Here is a 16804-nt window from a genome sequence, read left to right as displayed (position 1 = left end):
CAGGAGAAAACCTGTCGCTTGTTTATTCTTGACAATTAGAGCACTCTGGTTAAATCACTTTTTTAAAACACGCTGTCTTCGGTCAGTCGAGAGGTGGAAAAGGGGGAGCCATCCCTATCATCTCTCATCTGTCCGTAGCACTATCAATAAGATTCCTATGCAGCACCTTTATTGAAAATCCATATGTAAAGCATCAACTGCATTCCTTTATCAATACTTGCATAGAATGACATAGATTTAAGGCAATTTAAGGTGATTGACAAAAGAAGCAACTGTGACATTTTTACACAGCGAGTGGTTGGGATCTGGAGTGCACTGTCTGTGAGTGTGGTGGAGGCAGATTCAATCGAGGCTTTCAAAAGAGAACTGGATAAATATCTAAAGGGAAAAAAAGTTGTAGGGGCATGGGGAAAGGGCGGGGCAGTGGGATGAGGTTAGTCGCTCTTGTAAAGTGCCAGCACAGACAGTTCGGGCCAAATTACCTCCTTCTGTGCTGTTACCATTCTGTGCTGGTGTTTGTGCTCCACAGAAGCCTCCTTTCACCCTCCATCATCTAACCCCACCAACATATCCTCCTCCCCTTACATATATCTATACGATTCACTTTGGCGGCTCTTTGTGGTAGCGAGTTCCACATATTCCCTATTGGATTTATTAGTGACTATCTTATATTCATGACCCCTAATTTCAGACTCAAATGGAAACCTCTACTTATACTCTATCAAATCCTTTTCGGAATCTTAAAGGCCTCCATTTGACCACCCCTCAGCCTTATCCTTTCCCCAGCCTGTGCAGTCTTTTCTGAGGTATAACACCACAGTCCTGGTATCAGTCATCAGTATGATTTTCACTTTCTCCAATGCCTCTATGTCCTTCTTTATAATATGGAGACCAGAATTGTTCACAGTCCTCCCAAGTGTGCTCTAACATTCAGTACAAGTATAACATAACTTCCATTCTTTTCAATTCTTCCCTCCAGAAATGAACTTTAGTGCTTTGTTTGTGGCTTGATTACCTGCGTTGCTACATATAGTGGTTTGTGTATCTGTAGCCCCAGATCCCTCGGGGTTCTCTACCCCATTGAGATGCTGATTATCCAAGCAGCATGTGGCCTCCTTATTCTTCCTACCAAATTGTAACACTTCACATTTAGCTAGATTGAAATTCATTTGCCATTTACATGCCCGATTTTACCTCACTTTCACCAAGAAATGTTATTGTGACTGAAGTTTGTGTTTTGTTTTGGGCAGAAACTGGTACAGGAGGTGCAAGATTCCATCGCCAAGTCAAACCAACTGACGGGTGAGATCATTTCCGCAATAAGAACAGTCAGGAGCTTCGCGACTGAAGACAAGGAGTCAGAACTGTACGAGGAAAAACTACAAGAGACACACGAACTTAAAAACAAACGGGATATTGTCAGAGCGGTGTATCTAGTGTGTCACAGGGTAGGTAGACAGAGCAATCCTCATCCCCAGCATTGGGACGGCTTCTCTGAGCTCACAGTCAGTCCCTTCCCTGAGTATCAATCCCACCTCTTCATATCTGCACATTGTCAGGCAGTGTACAACTCCACAACTTAGGCAGCCTCGCACAAAGTCAGACCTAATGCATAGTGCTGTGTTCCTCACTTTGTGTGTACAGGATTAGGACTCTCTCTCTCTCTCTCTTTGTGTGTGTGTGTCCCTCTCTTTGTGTGTGTGTGTGTCCCTCTCTTTGTGTGTGTGTGTGTCCCTCTCTTTGTGTGTGTCTCTCTCTGTGTGTGTCTCTGTGTGTGTGACTCTCTCTTTGTGTGTGTGGCTGTGTGGGTCTCTCTCTTCGTGTGGGTCTCTCTCTTCGTGTGTGTCTCTGTCTTTGTATGTGTCTCTCTGCGTGTGTGTCTCTCTCTTTGTGTGTGTGTCTCTCTCTCTTTGTGTGTGTGTGCGTGTGTGTGTCTCGCTCTTCGTGTGTGTCTCTGCCTTTGTATGTGTCTCTCTGCGTGTGTGTCTCTCTCTTTGTGTGTGTGTGTGTCTCTCTCTTTGTGTGTGTCTGTGTGTGTGTCTGTCTCTTTGTGTGTGTGTGTGGGTCTCGCTCTTCGTGTGTGTCTCTCTGCGTGTGTGTCTCTCTCTCTTGTGTGTGTGTCTCTCTCTTTGTGTGTGTCTCTGTGTCTGTCTATCTGTCTCTCTCTGTGTCCCTGTCTCTCAGTCTGTGTGTCTCTTTCAGTCTCTCTATCTGTGTCTGTGTCTCTTTCTCTCTCTCTCTGTCTCTTTCTGTCTCGCTTTCGCTCTCGCTCTTGCTCTCTCTCTCTCTCTGTCTCTGGCCGGAATTTTTCATTGGGCAGGAGGCCCCATCCACTGGCTGAAAAGTTGGTGGCAAGCCCACTTCTGCTGTGCCTGGGGAGCCAGGCTGGGATTTTTCACTCCCCAGGCCCTGAATTGATCTTGGGTGTGACTTCCACCTCCTTGAGGCAGGAAGTCCCACCTAATGAACCTGCTGGCAGTCAGAAGACCTGCAGCTCTTCGTCCCAGCACAGCCTACCGGGAGTGGTGGTCACTGCTGAGGCTACACCCAGCTTCAGGATGAAGATGACGGATGGCCTCGGAAAAGAGTAAGTGTCCCCAGCGAGGCCCTTGTTTGGGGGGACGTAAAATTCCGCCCTCTGTGTGTGTGTGTGTCTCTCTGTGTCTCTGTGTCTCTGTCTGTGTCTCTCTCTGTCTGTGTGTGTGTGTGTCTCTGTGTCTCTGTCTGTGTCTCTCTCTGTCTGTGTGTGTGTGTGTCTCTGTCTCTCTCTCTGTGTCTCTCTCTGTCTGTGTGTGTGTGTGTCTCTGTGTCTCTCTCTGTGTCTCTGTCTGTGTCTCTCTCTGTCTGTGTGTGTGTGTGTCTCTGTCTCTGTCTGTCTGTGTGTCTCTGTGTCTCTCTCTGTGTCTCTCTCTGTCTGTGTGTGTCTCTGTGTCTCTCTCTGTGTCTCTGTCTGTGTCTCTCTCTGTCTGTGTGTGTCTCTGTGTCTCTCTCTCTGTCTGTGTGTGTGTGTCTCTGTGTCTCTGTCTGTGTCTGTGTGTGTGTGTGTGTCTCTGTGTCTCCCTCTGTGTCTCTGTCTGTGTCTCTCTCTGTCTGTGTGTGTCTCTGTGTCTCTGTCTGTGTCTCTCTCTGTCTGTGTGTGTGTGTGTCTCTGTGTGTGTCTCTCTCTCTGTCTGTGTGTGTGTGTCTCTGTGTCTGTGTGTGTGTGTGTGTGTGTGTGTGTGTGTGTATCTGTGTCTCTCTCTGTGTCTCTCTCTGTGTATGTGTGTGTGTGTCTCTGTGTCTCTGTCTGTGTCTCTGTGTGTGTGTGTGTGTGTGTGTCTCTGTGTCTCTCTTTGTGTCTCTGTCTGTGTGTGTGTGTGTGTGTCTCTGTGTCTCTGTGTCTCTGTCTGTGTGTCTGTGTGTGTGTGTGTGTGTGTGTCTCTGTGTCTCTGTGTGTGTGTGTGTCTCTGTGTCTCTCTCTGTGTCTGTCTGTGTGTCTCTCTCTGTGTGTGTGTGTCTCTGTCTCTCTCTGTCTGTGTGTGTGTGTGTGTCTCTGTGTCTCTGTCTGTGTGTCTCTCTCTGTCTGTGTGTGTGTGTGTCTCTGTGTCTCTGTCTGTGTGTGTGTGTGTGTGTGTCTCTGTGTCTCTCTGTTGTCTCTGTGATGATTGACCTCCAACAACCACAACTGTCTGTGTCTCTCTCCATTCCCTAATTAGTTCCTCTCCTGTGTTTTACAGCATATCCAACTTTTCATGCAGATAATCATGTTGTACTGTGGACAGTACCTGATACAGACAGGTCAGATGAGCATTGGGAACCTTGTCGCTTTCATCCTGTACCAGATGAACTTTGGAGGTTACGTGCGGGTAAGTTTAAGGCCCTCCTCTTCCCTCCTGGCGTTATTCAGGTCTCCCAATTGAAATGTTCATTTTCTGCAGAGGAGGCTCAGGTAGTTCCACAGGCTGTGTAGCTTTTCCATTCTCTTCTCTAAGTTCAGGCATGTTCAGCATGGTTTGGAAACCTGAATTATAAGTTGGAAGGAAATTAATTTTAGGTGATTTTATGTGGTGGCATCTGGCCTCATTCCCATCTGATCCTTCTACATTCCTGTCCAATCCCTGAACATTTTTTAATTCTTTTGATAGGATATGGACATCGCTGCCCATCCCTAATTGCCCTGGAGAAGGTGGTGGTGAGCTGCCTTCTTGAACAGCTGCAGCCCTTGGTGTGTAGGTACACCCACAGAGCTGTTAGCAAGGGAGTTCCAGGATTTTGACCCAGCGACAGTGAAGGAACGGCGATATAGTTCCCAGTCAGGATGGTGTGTGACTTGGAAGGGAACTTGGAGAGTGGTGTTCCCATGCATCTGCTGCCCTTGTCCTTCTAGTTGGTAGAGGTCGCAGGTTTGGAAGGTGTTGTCGAAGGAGACTTGGTGCATTGCTGCAGTGCATCTTGTAGATGGTACACACTGCTGCTACTGTGCGTCGGTGGTGGAGGGAGTGAATGTTTGTAGATGGGGTGCCCATCAAGCGGGCTGCTTTGTCCTGAATGGTGTTGAGCTTCTTGAGTGTTGTTGGAGCTGCACCCATCCAGGCAAGTGGAGAGTATTCCATCACACTCCTGACTTGTGCCTTGTAGGTGTTTTGACAAGCTTTGGGGAGTCAGGAGGTGAGTTACTCGACGCAGAATTTTCAGCCTCTGACCTGCTCTTCTAGCCACAGTATTCATATGGTTGATCCAGTTCAGTTTCTGGTCAATGATAACCCCAGAATGTTGATAGTGGGGGATTCAGCGATGGTAATGCCATTGAATGTCAAGGGGAGATGGTTAGATTCTCTCTTGTTGGAGATGGTCATTGCCTGGTACTTGTGTGGCGCGAATGTTACTTGCCACTCATCAGCCCAAGCCTGGATATTGTCCAAGTCTTGCTGCATCTGGACACGAACAACTTCAGTATCTGAGGAGTCGTGAATGGTGCTGAACATTGTGCAATCATCAGCGAACATCCCCACTTCTGACCTTATGATTGAAGGAAGGCCATTGATAAAGCAGCTGAAGATGGTTGGGCCTAGGACACTACCCTGAGGAACTCCTGCAGTGATGTCCTGGAGCTCAGATGATTGACCTCCAAACCACAACCATCTTCCTTTGTGCTAGGTACGATTCCAACCAGCAGAGAGTTTTCCCCTGATTTCCATTGACTCCAGTTTTGCCAGGCCTCCTGATGCCATACGCAGTGTCATGCAGGCCCCCACCTGCCAAGAATGAGGAATATTAATTTCACCACATGAGTATTAATTTTAAACTGTTACTGGAGTGAAGAAAGAACTGGTTAAAAAACCCACAGTAGATCCTTGGCGGGAGAGACATTTTTACTTATTAACAGACAGTACTTGGAAAGGACAAAGGGTTTACTCCCTGCTCCAATTTAATCCACAGTGGACTTTTGATTAGCAGACATTGAGGGTGGAGGAGCTCGCATTCCAGGTTAACTAAGATGGCCAAATACACAAACGGACGTGGTCAGACCAGCTAGTCACATGACTAACCGGCTGGGCCATCCGAGTTTTTTTTTATTTGAACTTGCCACAGAGTTTTGAACTGGCAGAAAGGTGTTTGCTCCAAGACTGAAAAGACCCCTAGTGGCTGGCTCACCGCAGCCTCTCCTGTATGCTTCCATCTCTGTCTTGGAACTGAAACTCACTGAAGATACATGAACCCCAATAGAGAAAAGTCTCCAACAATAGTCAAGGTTTAAGAAGAATACTGGGCCCCGACGAAAAGCAAGATCTACCTACAAAAGGATTGCAGTGAGCTCGAAGCACAGTAGCAAAAAAATCCTCCTCAGACATTGCCTCAAACTTTTCAACTTTATCTTTGCTTCTGTTCTTTTCTGTGTCTATTTGCATTTGGGTATCACGTATGCATGCTAGCATGGGGTGCGGTGTGTATCTGTAGGCGTTAACCAAATTAGAGTTTGTAGTTTAAGTTTTAATAAAATTTCACCTTTCTTCTTTAAACCGAAGAAACCTGTTTGTGCCGGTTTCTTTGCCTTATAATTGGAAAGTGTGTTTAAAAATAAAACCCTGTTACAGTAAGACCAGATGAAGACTGAAAGGGACCCCTAGACCTCTTTCTCACCTGGTCGTAACATTGGTTAAATGCTGCCTTGATGTCCAGGGCAGTCACTCTCACCTCACCTCTTGAGTTCAGCTCTTTTGTCCATGTTTGAACCAAGGCTGTAATGAGGTCAGGAGCTGAGTGGCCCTGGCGGAACCCAAACTGAGCGTCACTGAGCAGGTTATTGCTGAGTATGTGCTGCTTGATAGCACTGTTGATGACAGCTTCCATCACTTTGCTCATGATCGAGAGTCGACTGATCGGGCGGTAATTGGCTGGGTTGGACTTGTCCTGTTTTTTGTGTACAGGACATACCTGGGCAATTTTCCACATTGCAGGGTAGATGCCAGTGTTGTCGCTGTACTGGAACACCTTGGCTAGGGGCGCAGCAAGTTCTGGAGAACAAGTCTTCAGTACTATTGCAGGAATGTTGTCGGGACCCAGAGCCTTTGCAGTATCCAGTGCCTTCAGTTGTTTCTTGATAACACATGGAGTGAATCGAATTGACTATGAACATTTCAGCCTTATCTTTTGCACTATGTACTGGTCTCCCCCATCATTGAGGATGGGGATATTTGTGCAGCCACCTCCTCCAGTAGTTGTTTAATTGTCCACCACCATTCAACGAGTGGATGTGGCAGAACTGCAGAGCTTCGGTCTGATCCGTTGGTTGTGGGATCGCTTGGCTCTGTCTATCACATCTGCTTATGCTGTTTGGCACGCAAGTAGTCCTGTGTTGTAGCTTCAGCAGGATGACACCTCATTTTGAGGTATGCTGGTGCTGCTCCTGGCATGCCCTCCTGCACTCTTCATTGAACCAGGGTTGATCCTCAGGCTTGGTGGTAATGGCGAGAATATGCCAGGCCATAAGATTACAGGTTGTGATTGAACACAATTATACTGCTGTTGATGGTCAACAGTGCCTCATGGATTTCTAGTTTTGAGCTGCTAGATCTGTTCTAAGTCTATCCCGTTTAGTACTGTGGTAGTGCACATATTACGATGGACATTGTCCTCCGTGTGAAGATAGGATTTTGTCTCCAAGAACTGTGCAGTGGTCACTGCCACCAGTACTGTGTTGGGCAACAGTTAGATTGGTGAGGATGAGTTAAGTAGGTTTTTTGCCTCTTGGTTCTCTCATGATCTGTTGCAGGCCCAGTTCTAAGTTTCTATGTGGTGTTGTATGTCACTGTGGTTCCATGTGTTGCGGTATGTGTGTGTGTGTGTTTGTGTTTTTGCTGGGGTTCTGTGTGTTGCTGGTGTGTGTGGCTGTGTTTCCATGTGTTTTGTGTGTGTCTGTGTGCGGTGCCTGCGCTTCAGTCTTCCAGTGAAGAAGTACATGGATACATTCAGTATAATGCTGATCTATCTCCATTTGACAGACGTTGGTTCACATCTACTCAGAGATGACTCATTCAGTGGGAGCAGCAGCGAAAGTCTTTGAATATCTGGATCGGAAGCCCAGTGTTCACACTGATGGGAAACTGGTAGCCGAGACTCTGAAAGGCCATGTGATGTTCCAGAATGTGTCCTTCTCCTACCCAACGAGGCCCGAGATCCAGGTCTTAAAGGTAACATTATAATAGATTCATATCCTGTACAACCCGAGATTGCGTATTGAAGGTAATGCTCTAGTGGATCCCAGTGAGTTGTGAGATCCGGTATTAAAGGTAATGTTACAGTGGATCCCAGTGAGATCTGAGATCAGATATAGAGGCAATTACAGGGGATTTCAATGCAATCTGAATTAAGGTATTGAAGATAATGTTACAGTGAATCCCAATGAGGTCTGAGAACAGGAATGAGGAAGTAGATTCATTCTGGGTAGAGATTAGGAATAACAAGGGTCAGAAAATGCTGGTGCAAGTAGCTTATAGGCTCCCTAACAGTAGTTATACTGTTGAACAGAGCATTAAGCAAGAAATTATTGGAGCTTGTAACAAAGATAATGTAATAGTTGTGGGGACTTTAATCTTCATATAGACTGGACTGATCAAATTGGCAATTATGGTCTAGAAGATGAGTTAACAGAATGCTTTCGTGACAGTTTCCAGTAACAATACGTTGTGGAACCAACTAGGGGTAAAGCTATTTTAGATCTAGTATTGTGTAATGAGGCAGGATTAATTAGTAATCTCATGGTAAAAGATCCTCTGGGAAAGAGTGAATTCCATATTAAGTTTGAAAGTGGCATACTCCAGTCCCCAACAAGAATCTTAAACAAAGCCAATGACATTGTATGAGAGGAGACCAGCTAAGATTGATTGGGTGAATAGACTAAAAGGTGTGGCAGTAAATAAACCATGGGAAACATTTAAAGAAACAAATCAAAATATTCAACAAATATTTCCATTAAAAAGCAAAAACAAATAGACTAAAAGAAGAAGCGTATAGTATGACAAAGAATAAAAATGAGTCTGAGGATTGGGAGAGTTTTAAAAACCAGCGAAGGGCCACCAAAAAAGTTGATAAAAGGGGAAAGATAGAATATTAGAGTAAACTAGCCAGGAATATAAAAACAGATTGTAGGAGTTTTTACAAGTGTATAAAAAAGAGAGTAGCTAAAGTAAACATTGGTCCCTTCAAGGCAGAGACAGGAGAAATTATCATGGGGAATGAGGAAATGCAAAGACATTGAACAAACATTTTGTGTCTGTCTTCACAGTAGAAGACATAAATTACACACCAGAAATAGAGGGTAATCTTGAGGCTAACAAGAGTGAGGAACTTAATGTACTGAATATCAGCAGAGATAAAGTACTGGAGAAACATAAGGGACTAAAAGCTGACAAATCCCCAGGACCTAATGACCTACATCTTAGGGTTCTAAAAGAGGCAGCTGCAGAGATAGTGGATGCACTGGTTATGATTTTCCAAAATTCCCTAGATTCTAGAATCATCCCAGTGGATTGAAAGTTAGCAAGTGGGTTGGCACAGTGGCGTGGTGGTTAGCACCGCAGCCTCACAGCTCCAGCGACCCGGGTTCGGTTACTGCCTGTGTGGAGTTTGCAAGTTCTCCCTGTGTCTGCGTGGGTTTCCTCCGGGTGCTCCGTTTCCTCCCACAGCCAAAGACTTGCAGGTTGATAGGTAAATTGGCCAGTTAATTGCCCCTAGTTAGGTAGGTAGAAGGAAAATTGAGGGAAGATGGGGATGTGGTAGGGAATATGGGATTAATATAGGATTAGTATAAATGGGTGGCTGTTGGTCGGCACAGATTTGGTGGGCCAAAGGGCCTGTTTCAGTGCTGTATCTCTAAATAAATAAATGTAACACTGCTATTCAAGAAAGGAGGGAGAGAAAACAGGGAACTACAGACCAGTTAGCCTGAAATCAGTCATCAGGAAAATGCTGGAATCTATTATTAAGGATATCTTAGCAATGCACTTTGAAAATCATGGTATGATCAGACAAAGTCAACATGGTTTTACGAGAGGTGAATTGTGTTTGACAAATATTAGATTTTTATGAGGATATAACTAGTAGGGCAGATATAGAGGAACCAGTAGATGTCGTAAACTTGGACTTCCAAAAGCCATTTAAGAAGGTGCCACACAAGATAAGGGCTCATGGAGATGGGATAATAAATTAGCATGAATAGAGGGTTGGTTCATGGACAGAAAACAGAGAGTAGGGTGGATGAAGAGACCAGTAGTAATGTATCTAAGTTTACAGACGATACAAAGCTAGGTGGGAAGGTAAGCTGTGAGGAGGACAGAGAAAGGCTGCAAAGAGATATAAATAGGCTGAGTGAGTGGGCAACAAGGTCCCAGAGGGAGTGTAATGTGGGGAAGTGTGAGGTTATTCACTTTGGTCGAATAGAAAACCAGAATTTTTTTTAAAAGGCGTGAAAGTTGCCCATATTAATGTATTGACATGACAATTGTGAAACGGAAGGGTTGGGAAGAAACTCATGACAGTATTGAAGGAAACTGATCTCCCTTGCAATGTTTGTATTTTTTGGTGCTGTTTGGAAACTGTTTGGCAATGTAATTTTTACAGATTTTTATGAATAAAGTATATTTTGGAAATAAAAAAAAAAATGTATTGAAGGAAACTGATTTCTTTTACACTTTCTGGAATGTTAAATTGGAACTGGGTTGTAATGTGTTTTTTTTTACAGATTTTTATAAATAAAATATATTTTTGGATAAAAAACAGGTGAAATAAAGATTGATTAAAAAGAGAAAAAAAATGTTCCGAGAGACCTGGATGGTCCAAGGAACACAGAAAGTTAATATGCAGGCACAGCAAGCAATTAGGAAGGCGAATGACATGTTGACATTTATTGCAAGTGGATTGGAGATCAGGAGTAAAGAAGTCTTGCTACAATTGCTTGGGGCTTTGGTGAGACCACATCTGGAACACTGTGTGTAGTTTTGGTCTCCACATTTAAGAAAGGATATACTTGCACTGGAGGCAGTGCAGCGAAGATTTACTGAATTGGTCTCTGGGATGAGGGGGCTGTCCTGTGATGAGAGGCTGAGTAAATTGGGCCTGTATTCTCTGGAGTTTAGAAGAATGAGAGGTGATCTATTTGAGACACACAAGATCTTGAAAGGGCTTGATAGAGTCGACACTGAGAGATTGTTTCCGCTGGTCAGAGAATCTAAAACACGGGGGCACAGTCTCAGGATAAGGGACCAATCATTTAGGACAGATGAGGAGAAATTACTTCACTCAAAGGGTTGCAAATCTTTGGAATTCTCTGCTGCAGAGGGTTGTGCATGCTCCATTGTTGAATACATTTCAGGCTGGGATAGACAGATTTCTCGTGTCTCGGGGAATCAAGGGATATGGAGAGTGGGCAGGAAAGTGGAATTGAAGCCCAAGATCAGCCATGGATTGAATGGTGGAGCAGGCTCGATGGGCCGTATGGTCTACTTCTACTCCTATTTCTTGTGTTCTTATGAATTGAAGGTGACGTTATGGAGAGGCCCGAATGATTTGTTTTAACTATCCACCCTTTTCACCTCACTGAGATGTTCACCATATCAGACCTATATCCATTCTGTGCTCTTATTTCTGAAGTCTACCCTTTCATGTTTCTGTGTTAAACTGTTGTTGACTACCTGTCAATCTGTGCTGTTAGCCTGTTTAGATCCTCCTGTAGTCTCCTCCATTATTCCTGACTCTCTAGCTTGGTATCAGGAATGGAGACAGGCCTGAGCAGTGACAAGCAATTTTGCTTTCTTTTCCTGATTTCACCATCACATTTGCTGTCTCCAAAACTATTCCATTGTTGATTTTCTTCTCATGACTATTCTGCTTGTTTCCAGAATGTGTCCTTTGAGCTGAAGTGTGGGGAGATCACGGCCCTGGTGGGTCCCTCTGGAGGGGGTAAGACAACCTGTGTGTCTCTGCTGGAGCGGTTTTATCAACCTCAATCAGGGCAGATACTCCTGGATGGGAAACCGATCGAGGAATATGAACACAAATATTATCATAACAAGGTGAGTATAATATACCTGGGAAAGTGACGCAGTGTAATATACCTGGGAAAGTGACGCAGTGTAATATACCCGGGAAAGTGATGCAGTGTAATATACCTGGGAAAGTGACGCAGTGTGATATACCCGGGAAAGTGATGCAGTGTAATATACCTGGGAAAGTGACGCAGTGTAATATACCCGGGAAAGTGATGCAGTGTAATATACCTGGGAAAGTGACGCAGTGTGATATACCTGGGAAAGTGATGCAGTGTAATATACCTGGGAAAGTGATGCAGTGTAATATACCTGGGAAAGTGACGCAGTGTGATATGCCAGGGAAAGTGATGCAGTGTAATATACCTGGGAAAGTGCCGCAGTGTAATATACCTGGGAAAGTGACGCAGTGTAATATACCTGGGAAAGTGACGCAGTGTAATATACCCGGGAAAGTGATGCAGTGTAATATACCTGGGAAAGTGACGCAGTGTGATATACCTGGGAAAGTGATGCAGTGTAATATACCTGGGAAAGTGATGCAGTGTAATATACCTGGGAAAGTGACGCAGTGTGATATGCCAGGGAAAGTGATGCAGTGTAATATACCTGGGAAAGTGCCGCAGTGTAATATACCTGGGAAAGTGACGCAGTGTAATATACCTGGGAAAGTGACGCAGTGTAATATACCCGGGAAAGTGATGCAGTGTAATATACCTGGGAAAGTGACGCAGTGTGATATACCTGGGAAAGTGATGCAGTGTAATATACCTGGGAAAGTGATGCAGTGTAATATACCTGGGAAAGTGACGCAGTGTGATATGCCAGGGAAAGTGATGCAGTGTAATATACCTGGGAAAGTGCCGCAGTGTAATATACCTGGGAAAGTGACGCAGTGTAATATACCTGGGAAAGTGACGGAGTGTGATGTACCCAGGGACAGTGATGGAGTGTGATATATCCTGGTACAGTGAAGGAGTGTGATATACCCTGGTACAGTGACGGAGTGTGTGATATACCCGGGGACAGTGACGGATTGTGTGATATACCCGGGGACAGTGACGGAGTCTGATATACCCGGGTACAGTGACGGAGTGTGTGATATACCCGGGTACAGTGACGGAGTGTGTGATATACCCGGGGACAGTGACGGAGTGTGATATACCCTGGTACAGTGACGGAGTGTGAGATATACCCGGGGACAGTGACGGAGTGTGATATACCCTGGTACAGTGACGGAGTGTGTGATATACCTAGGGACAGTGACGGAGTGTGATATACCTAGGGACAGTGACGGAGTGTGATATACCTAGGGACAGTGACGGAGTGTGATATACCCGGGGACAGTGGCGAAGTGTGATATACCCGGGTACAGTGACGGAGTGTGATATACCCGGGGACAGTGACGGAGTGTGATATACCCGGGGACAGTGACGGAGTGTGATATACCCTGGTACAGTGAAGGAGTGTGTGATATACCTGGGGACAGTGACGGAGTGTGTGATATACCCGGGTACAGTGACGGAGTGTGATATACCTGGGGACAGTGACGGACTATGTGATATACCCGGGTACAGTGACGGAGTATGTGATATACCTGGGTACAGTGACGGAGTGTGTGATATACCTGGGGACAGTGACGGAGTATGTGATATACCCGGGTACAGTGACGGAGTATGTGATATACCCGGGTACAGTGACGGAGTGTGATATACCCGGGTACAGTGACGGAGTATGTGATATACCCGGGTACAGTGACGGAGTGTGATATACCCGGGTACAGTGACGGAGTATGTGATATACCTGGGGACAGTGACGGAGTATGTGATATACCCGGGTACAGTGACGGAGTGTGTGATATACCTGGGGACAGTGACGGAGTATGTGATATACCCGGGTACAGTGACGGAGTGTGTGATATACCCGGGTACAGTGACGGAGCGTGATATACCCGGGTACAGTGACGGAGTGTGATATACCCGGGTACAGTGACGGAGTGTGATATACCCTGGTACAGTGACGGAGTGTGTGATATACCTGGGGACAGTGACGGAGTATGTGATAGACCCGGGGACAGTGACGGAGTGTGTGATATACCTGGGGACAGTGATGGAGTGTGTGATATACCTGGGTACAGTGACGGAGTGTGTGATATACCCGGGTACAGTGACGGAGTGTGATATACCCGGGTACAGTGACGGAGTGTGATATACCCGGGTACAGTGACAGAGTGTGATATACCCTGGTACAGTGACGGAGTGTGTGATATACCTGGGGACAGTGACGGAGTATGTGATATACCCGGGTACAGTGACGGAGTGTGATATACCCTGGTACAGTGACGGAGTGTGTGATATACCTGGGGACAGTGACGGAGTATGTGATATACCCGGGTACAGTGACGGAGTGTGTGATATACCTGGGGACAGTGACGGAGTATGTGATATACCCGGGTACAGTGACGGAGTGTGATATACCCGGGTACAGTGACGGAGTGTGATATACCCGGGTACAGTGACGGAGTGTGATATACCCTGGTACAGTGACGGAGTGTGTGATATACCTGGGGACAGTGACGGAGTATGTGATATACCCGGGTACAGTGACGGAGTGTGTGATATACCTGGGTACAGTGACGGAGTGTGATATACCCGGGTACAGTGATGGAGTGTGATATACCCTGGTACAGTGACGGAGTGTGTGATATACCTGGGTACAGTGACGGAGTATGTGATATACCCGGGTACAGTGACGGAGTATGGTATACCCGGGGTCAGTGGCGGAGTGTGATATACCTGGGGACAGTGACGGAGTATGTGATATACCCGGGTACAGTGACGGAGTATGTGATATACCCGGGTACAGTGACGGAGTATGGTATACCCGGGGTCAGTGACGGAGTGTGATATACCTGGGGACAGTGACGGAGTGTGATATACCCGGGTACAGTGGCGGAGTGTGTGATATACCTGGGGACAGTGATGGAGTGTGATATACCCGGGGACAGTGACGGAGTATGTGATATACCCGGGTACAGTGACGGAGTATGGTATACCCGGGGTCAGTGGCGGAGTGTGATATACCCGGGTACAGTGACGGAGTGTGTGATATACCTGGGGACAGTGACGGAGTGTGATATACCCGGGTACAGTGACGGAGTGTGTGATATACCCGGGTACAGTGACGGAGTGTGATATACCCTGGTACAGTGACGGAGTGTGTGATATACCTGGGTACAGTGACGGAGTATGTGATATACCCGGGTACAGTGACGGAGTATGTGATATACCCTGGTACAGTGACGGAGTGTGATATACCCGGGGTCAGTGACGGAGTGTGATATACCCGGGTACAGTGACGGAGTGTGTGATATACCTGGGGACAGTGACGGAGTGTGATATACCCGGGTACAGTGACGGAGTGTGTGATATACCCGGGTACAGTGACGGAGTATGGTATACCCGGGGTCAGTGGCGGAGTGTGATATACCTGGGGACAGTGACGGAGTATGTGATATACCCGGGTACAGTGACGGAGTATGTGATATACCCGGGTACAGTGACGGAGTATGTGATATACCCTGGTACAGTGACGGAGTGTGATATACCCGGGGTCAGTGGCGGAGTGTGATATCCCTGGGGACAGTGACGGAGTGTGATATACCCGGGTACAGTGACGGAGTGTGTGATATACCCGGGGACAGTGACGGAGTGTGTGATATACCCGGGTACAGTGACGGAGTATGTGATATACCCGGGTACAGTGACGGAGTATGGTATACCCGGGGTCAGTGGCGGACTGTGATATACCTGGGGACAGTGACGGAGTGTGATATACCCGGGTACAGTGACGGAGTGTGTGATATACCCGGGTACAGTGACGGAGTGTGATATACCCTGGTACAGTGACGGAGTGTGATATACCCGGGTACAGTGACGGAGTGTGTGATATACCCGGGGACAGTGACGGAGTATGTGATATACCCGGGGACAGTGACGGAGTGTGTGATACCCGGGTACAGTGACGGAGTGTGTGATATACCCGGGTACAGTGACGGAGTATGTGATATACCCGGGTACAGTGACGGAGTATGGTATACCCGGGGTCAGTGGCGGAGTGTGATATACCCGGGGAAAGTGGCGGAGTGTGATATACCCGGGGACAGTGGCGGAGTGTGATATACCCGGGGAAAGTAGTGGAGTGTGATATACCCGGGGACAGTGATGGAGTATGTGATGTACCCAGGTACAGTGACGGAGTATGGTATACCCGGGGACAGTGGCGGAGTGTGATATACCCAGGGAAAGTGGCGGAGTGTGATATACCCGGGGACAGTGGCGGAGTATGATATACCCGGGGACAGTGTAATATACCTGGGGACAGTAATGCAGTGTAATCTACCCGGGGACAGTGTAATATACCTGGTGACAGTGTAATATACCTGGTGACTGTGTAATATACCCGGGGACAGTAATGCAGTGTAATATACCGGGGACAGTGTAATATAACTGGTGACAGTGTAATATACCCGGGGACAGTAATGCAGTGTAATATACCCGGGGACAGTGCAATATACCCAAGGACAATAACACAGTGTAATATACCCGGCGACAGTATTATATCCCCGGGGACAGTAACACAGTGTAATATACCCAGGGACAGTGTTATATACCCGGGGATAGTAACACAGTGTAATATACCTGGGGACAGTGTAATATACCCAGGGACAGTAATGCAGTGTAATATACCCGGGGATAGTGTAATATACCCAGGGACAATAACACAGTGTAATTTACCCGGAAACAGTGTAATTTTCCCGGTCAGTGTAATATAGCTGGGTACAGTGATGCAGTGTAATATCTCTGGGAACAGGGTAATATACCTGGGGACAGTGGTGCAGTGTCATATGTCCGGGGACAGTGTAATATACCCAGTGACAGCAACACAGTCTAATATAGCTGGGTACAGTGATGCAGTGTAATATCTATGGGAACAGTGTAATATACCTGGGGACAGTGGTGCAGTGTCATATGCCCGGGGACAGTGTAATATACCCAGTGACAGCAACACAGTCTAATATAGCTGGATACAGTGATGCAGTGTAATATCTCTGGGAACAGTGTAATATACCTGGGGACAGTGGTGCAGTGTCATATGCCCGGGGACAGTGTAATATACCCAGTGACAGCAACACAGTCTAATATACCTGGGGACAGTGACGCAGTGTAATATACCCAGGGACAGTAATGCAGTGTAATATACCTGGGGATAGTGTAATATAC

At 46.4% G+C, this 16804-nt stretch overlaps 1 protein-coding gene across 1 annotated transcript in view; it reads left to right on the top strand.

Annotated features, from left to right (window-relative positions):
• Positions 1–16804, top strand: part of LOC137345666 (antigen peptide transporter 2-like) — a 59121-nt gene that overhangs the window by 22383 nt on the left and 19934 nt on the right. Inside the window, exons 5-8 of the mRNA XM_068008927.1 lie at positions 1251–1448; positions 3717–3845; positions 7482–7670; positions 11376–11549. Of these exons, the coding sequence (XP_067865028.1) occupies positions 1251–1448; positions 3717–3845; positions 7482–7670; positions 11376–11549 (690 nt within the window). The remainder of the gene's footprint in view (positions 1–1250; positions 1449–3716; positions 3846–7481; positions 7671–11375; positions 11550–16804) is intronic.

Source organism: Heterodontus francisci, chromosome 29, assembly GCF_036365525.1.
Source record: "Heterodontus francisci isolate sHetFra1 chromosome 29, sHetFra1.hap1, whole genome shotgun sequence".
Lineage (NCBI taxonomy): Eukaryota > Metazoa > Chordata > Chondrichthyes > Heterodontiformes > Heterodontidae > Heterodontus > Heterodontus francisci.
The sequence above is the reverse complement of the archived record's forward strand: the minus strand, read 5'-3'. Positions and strand labels throughout refer to the sequence as shown.